At 52.3% G+C, this 5,973-nt stretch overlaps 1 protein-coding gene across 1 annotated transcript; it reads left to right on the forward strand.

Annotated features, from left to right (window-relative positions):
• The first annotated feature begins 2,107 nt into the window (after positions 1 to 2,107).
• YARS2 (tyrosyl-tRNA synthetase 2) lies at positions 2,108 to 5,759 on the forward strand. The gene is made up of 4 exons (XM_069954956.1): positions 2,108 to 2,908; positions 4,390 to 4,557; positions 5,165 to 5,320; positions 5,495 to 5,759. The coding sequence occupies exons 1-4, from the start codon at positions 2,169 to 2,171 to the stop codon at positions 5,757 to 5,759; spliced, it is 1,329 nt and encodes a 442-aa protein (XP_069811057.1). The 5' UTR covers positions 2,108 to 2,168.
• Positions 5,760 to 5,973: the final 214 nt, after the last annotated feature.

Consider the following 5,973-nt stretch of genomic DNA (forward strand, 5'->3'; position numbering starts at 1 on the left):
CCTCATGTGATAACAGGAAGAGGATGTGCTGAGCCTCACACTGGAGGGCTGGGCAGGGAGGAGTGTGTCCTCAACCACATCATGGATGGGACTGGACTGTTATCAGCCACATTCCTGTGCAATGCTCTGCAGCTGCCCCCTCCCCCCTTCAGGGGCAACAATGTATAGAGAGAGACCTGAGAACTTAGTATCAGGCAGATGGAGGGAGGACCATCCTGTCCTCAACTAAATCACAGCTCTACAATAGGGATCACAATGGAGGAGGTGAAGAAACTCCCCCTTATTTTTCTTTCTTAAAGGGGCCATACCACTATTTTACGCATTTTGCATAACCTGCTTGAAGAATGTAGAACTACGATCTATTTTGTTTCCAACATCTTGAATGTCCTGGACTGGAATACCCCTTTAAACTTCATATTATCATCTTTCCCCTCCATTCACGTGCACACTTGGTTTGGCCGAGCGTACATGTGTTCCTGACATCGAGGGGGGGGGTCAAACTCTTGGCACATCCGCTGTTGCAGAAGTACAATTCCCATCATGCCTGGACAGCCAGAGCTAAAGTTTCGGCTGTCCAGGCATGATGGGAATTGTAGTTTAGCAACAACTGGAGAGCTGCGAGTTTGACTTCTCTCTATTAGAGTTATGCTATAGGCAATAACGTCTAATATGTAATAACTTAAAGAGTTTGTTCAATTTTTTCATTGCGCCAATATATCTAAAAAAAAAGTCATAAAAGTAATAAGACTATCCTGTCGTTTCTTGTATACAACTCCTCTGCAGACCTATGTGTCTCCATGGTTACAGACTACAAACCTTGTGTAGTCTGATCAGACACATAAGCTCTGCTATACTGTATATCCCATGTACCAGAGTAGTAGTGGATGGGATGAAGTTGTGTGGTCAGCAGGGGGCAGCACTGGCATGGCTAGTATAAGGCTACGTTCACACAGAGCAAAAGGGGCGGATTACGCGAGGAAATATTTCCGCCTGAAATCAACTGACGCTGAATTCCGAGCAGAATATAAGCAGAATGTGAGCAGAATCCCTGCGTATTCCGCTAGGAAAGTGTTCTCGTAATCAGCTCTTGACAAATTCAGCGCAGAATACTCGAGGAATCCGCGCTGATTCCGCATGCATTCAGCGCTGAAATTCAGCGAGTATTTGGCGAGTAAACTAGACTATACCAGAATATATACTAGAATCCTCCTCCCCCCCTTTTTCCCCCATTTCCGCGCTGATTCAGCGCGTAATTTCTGCTTGTATTCCGCGCTGAAACAGAAAATCAGAGCCCCATTGGATTGTATAGGCTTCCACTAGCGGAAGAATGAACATGTTCATTCTTCTGGCGGAAAGCGGATTAGTTCAGTGCGGAAATTCCACCATGTGAGCTGCAGAGCAGAATTTCCATTCAACACAATGGAAATTAGCTCTGCACCTATTTTAACAGCTGAAATTTCAGCGCAGAAATTCAGCTGCTTTTGCTCTGTGTGAACGAGCCCTAAAGCTACCAGTCCTATCATTGCCAATGATGGTGGTTTTATATGGAAACTATATGGCAGTATTCTACACGGCAGGGACCTCTGAGCTGATAGGGCATGCTGGGAGTTGTAGTTTGGTCAGTCAGGACATGGTGGCGAGCCAAGGCAAGTTGGGAGTCGTAGTTGTTCTGTAACAGCTTGAGAGCCAGGGCATGCTGGGAGTGTTAGCTCTTTAACCACTAAAGAGTCAGGGCATGCTGGGAGTCGTAGTTCTGTAACAGCTTGTAATTCTGCAATAACTCGGGATAGTGCATGCTGGGAGATGTAGTTTTACAACAGTTGGATTGGCCAAGGCATGCTGGGAGATGTAGTTTTACAACAGCTGGAGATGACAGTATTAGGAATAAAGGGGAGATTTATCAAACATGGTGTAAAGTGAAACAGGCCTAGTTGCCCCTAGCAACCAATCAGATTCCACCTTTCATTCCTCACAGACTCTTTGGAAAATGAAAGGTGGAATCTGATTGGTTGCTAGGGGCAACTGAGCCAGTTTCACTTTACACCATGTTTGATAAATCTCCCCCATACGTTTTAATGTTACTGTCTCTTTAAAATGTTAAGCGCTCTCTCTCGTGCCCAGCCGCAGTCAGCTGACCCGTGTCCCAGCAGGCACCGCGCGCAGACAACATGGCGGCGCCCATCAGACACGCTCTCCGGTCACTCTCCCGGCTGTACCGGCCTCTCACCCGCGGTCTCTCCAGCTCCATAGAGCCGTTATCCTCCGGGAGCCGCCGGGGCCTCTTTAAGGACGTGTTCCCCGCGGAGACGGCCCGGCTGCAGCTCCCGGAGCTCCTCTCCTCCGGCCCGCAGACCGTGTACTGCGGATTTGACCCCACAGCGGACTCGCTTCACGTGGGGAACCTCTTGGCCGTGCTCGGTCTCCTCCACTTCCACCGGGCCGGGCACCACGTGATCGCGGTGGTGGGAGGAGCCACGGCTCAGATCGGTGACCCCAGCGGGCGTCAGCAGGAGCGGGAGGCGCTGAGCCCGGAGCGGGTGGAGGAGAATGTGCGGGGGATCCGGGAGCTGCTGCAGCGGCTCTGCGGGCACCACGAGGCGCTGCTGGGGGGGCTGCGGCCCGGGGGGCGGATCACCGTGCTGGATAACGCCGCCTGGTACCGGCACCGGCCCGCCGTGGACTTCCTGGCCTCGGTGGGCAGACACTTCCGGATGGGCACCATGCTGAGCCGCCACAGTGTGCAGAGCCGCCTGGCCTCCCCGGAGGGCATGAGCCTGGCAGAGTTCACCTACCAAGTCTTCCAGGCCTATGACTTCTACTACCTGCAGCAGAAGTATGGCTGCCGCCTGCAGCTGGGGGGCACCGACCAGCTGGGCAACCTCATGTCCGGCCACGACTTCATCCACAGGTATATGGGGGGCCAAGATGGCGCCTCAAAGGGGTTGTCTACCCATACCCAATTCTGCCCTCATGTCCGGCCACGACTTCATCCACAGGTATATGGGGGGCCAAGATGGCGCCTCAAAGGGGTTGTCTACCCGTACCCAATTCTGCCCTCATGTCCGGCCACGACTTCATCCACAGGTATATGGGGGGCCAAGATGGCGCCTTAAAGGGATTGTCCACCTTAACCCAAATCTGTCCTTGGCAACCCCCCACCCGTACCCAATTCTGCCCTCATGGCCGGCCACGACTTCATCCACAGGTATATGGGGGGCCAAGATGGCGCCTTAAAGGGGTTGTCCACCCATACTCAATTCCAACTTTGGCAGCCCCCCTCATGTCCGGCCACGAGTTCAACCACTGATATTCTGGGTGTACCAAGATGGCGCCTTAAAAAGGTTGTCCGCCCATACCCAATTCTGCCCTTGGCAGCCCCCTCATGTCCGTCATGAGTTCATCCACAGGTATTATGGGTTCACCAAGATGGCGCCTTGGGGTTGTCTACCTGTATCCAATTCTGCTTTTGGCAGTCCCTTCATATCAGTCATGAGTTCACAGGTTTTATGGGTGTACCAAGCTGGCACTTTAAAGTGTTTTTTTTCACCCAATTCCACCCTTGGCAGCCGCCTCTGACCACTAGTTCATTCTCGGGTATTATGGGTGCATCAGGATGGCAGCTTAATGGGGTTCTCCACCCATACCCAATTCCACCCTTTGCAGCCCACTCATGTCTGCCCACGAGTTCATCCACAGTAGAGGGTGCTGCAGGCTAAAACCCTGGTGCTTAAGGGTGTATCAAAATGGTGCCTTAAAGGGATTTTCCATCCATACCCAATTCCACTATTGGCAGCTCCTGTATATTTGTTTGATTATCACGAGTCCTGGACTCCAACAATCGGCTTCCAACAGCCTTAAAGGGGGCACTTATTGATGTAAATACTACATAATATTCGCTCCTTTGACATCCATATTAGCATCAGTTTTGACCTGGGGTTATTCTGAGTTTTGAAGTCACTACAGAGCCTTAAAGTGGAACTCAGAGTTAACGGATCCAAAGGATTGAGCACAGATGTGGGTGCTGGAGGAGCTCCCAGCTTTTATGGGTGTACCAAGATGGCAACTTAAAGGGGTTGTCCACCTTTGCCAGCCCCCTTTATAGCTGGTTGATCATCACAAGTCCAGGACTCCAATGATCTATTAAACTCCTGTCCTTAAAGGGGGCACTGATTGACATCAATAGTACATAATAACTGGCTCAGTTGCCCCTAGCAACCACTCAGATTCCACCTTTCATTTACCAAAGAGTCTGTGAAGAATAAAAAGTGGAATCTGATTGGTTGCTAGGGGCAACTGGGCCAGTTTCACTTTACACCATGTTTGATCTCCCAGTAAGTATTAGGAAAAAGGTAAAACACAATACAAATTTCCGATAACTCTTCTCTTCAGGATGACGGGAGAAGAAGTGTTCGGGATCCTCCTGCCGCTCATCACCAGCACCAGCGGGGACAAGCTGGGCAAGTCAGCGGGCAATGCGGTGTGGCTGAGCCGGGAGCGCACCTCCCCCTATGAGCTCTACCAGTACTTTGTGCGCCAGCAAGACAACAGCGTGGAGAGGTAATGTGTTCGGGGGAGGGGGAACCGGGCTCTAACAGCCCTACAGGGGGCGGAGGTGTAGTGTAGTGTACTGTACGGGGGGCGTAGGTGTAGTGTACGGTACGGGGGGGCGGAGGTGTAGTGTACGGTACGGGGGGGCGGAGGTGTAGTGTACGGTACGGGGGGCGGAGGTGTAGTGTACGGTACGGGAGGTGTAGTGTACGGTACGGGGGGCGGAGGTGTAGTGTACGGTACGGGGGGGGGAGGTGTAGTGTACGGTACGGGGGGGGGAGGTGTACGGTACGGGGGGGGGAGGTGTAGTGTACGGTACAGGGGGGCGGAGGTGTAGTGTACGGTACGGGGGGCGGAGGTGTAGTGTACGGTACGGGGGGGGGAGGTGTACGGTACGGGGGGGGGAGGTGTACGGTACGGGGGGGGAGGTGTAGTGTACGGTACGGGGGGGCGGAGGTGTAGTGTACGGTACGGGGGGGGGCGGAGGTGAGGGTTGTGTTGTCAGAAACCCCCCAGATGGTCACAAGTAAGTAAGCCTTGGTCTATAGCTGTGGGCGGCCGTTCTCCGCTCCGTTCTCATCTCTCTCTTCATGGTGTTTGGGGTTTATGTTTTTAGGTTCCTTAAGCTTTTCACGTTCCTGCCGCTCCCGGAGATTGCGCACATCATGGAGCAACACGCCAAAGAGCCCGAGAAGCGGATCCCCCAGAAGAGACTGGCAGCGGAGGTCACCAAGCTCGTCCATGGCAAAGAAGGACTGGAGTCAGCCAAGAGGTGAGGCTATGGCTGCCAGGCATGATGGGAGTTGTAGTTTTGTGACAGCTGGAGGGCAGCAGGTTCCCCATGCCGGCTGTATAGGCTTTAGCTAGGGAAGGATGGGAGAGATCTATACAGGGTACAGGGCTGGGCTAGAATTTTATAACTGTAATACCCATCTTTCTCCACTAGGTGCACTCAGGCTCTCTATCACGGCAGCATTGACGCTCTGGCCGCCATGTCTGAGCAAGAACTACGCGAACTCTTCCAGGGAGCCCCTTTCGCTGAACTATTGCTGGAACCTGGCACTAGGGTGCTGGACACCTGCCTGAAAATATCTGCCATCCCTGAGGGGGTTCGTGGGTATGTATTCATAGTTCTATGTGTCTACAAGATGATGCCCCCTATTGACATGCTACTGAAACGAACGGCTTCCCAAGTATTATGTCTATTCTAGTGCTAACATTTAGTGTTTAGGTAACGGGGGAGGCTTCAGCACTACTGACACGGACAGCTTCCCCCAGTGTAATGTCCATTCTAATACTAACATGTACTATATAAACATCAGGGGAGGCTGCAGCACTAGTGTAACAGACAGCTCCCCGAGTGTAATATCTATTCTAATGGTTACATGTATTATATAGACATCAGGGGAGGCTGCAGCACTAGTG

Source organism: Dendropsophus ebraccatus, chromosome 1 (genome assembly GCF_027789765.1).
Source record: "Dendropsophus ebraccatus isolate aDenEbr1 chromosome 1, aDenEbr1.pat, whole genome shotgun sequence".
NCBI classification, from domain to species: Eukaryota; Metazoa; Chordata; class Amphibia; order Anura; family Hylidae; genus Dendropsophus; species Dendropsophus ebraccatus.

Bases quoted from the DNA above. Each gene is read 5' to 3' on its own strand.
- YARS2 (XM_069954956.1), top strand. From the start codon at position 2,169: ATGGCGGCGCCCATCAGACACGCTCTCCGGTCACTCTCCCGGCTGTAC. The intron at 2,909-4,389 runs GTATATGGGGGG...TCTTCTCTTCAG, and splicing joins GGCCACGACTTCATCCACAG to GATGACGGGAGAAGAAGTGT. The intron at 4,558-5,164 runs GTAATGTGTTCG...TTATGTTTTTAG, and splicing joins CAAGACAACAGCGTGGAGAG to GTTCCTTAAGCTTTTCACGT.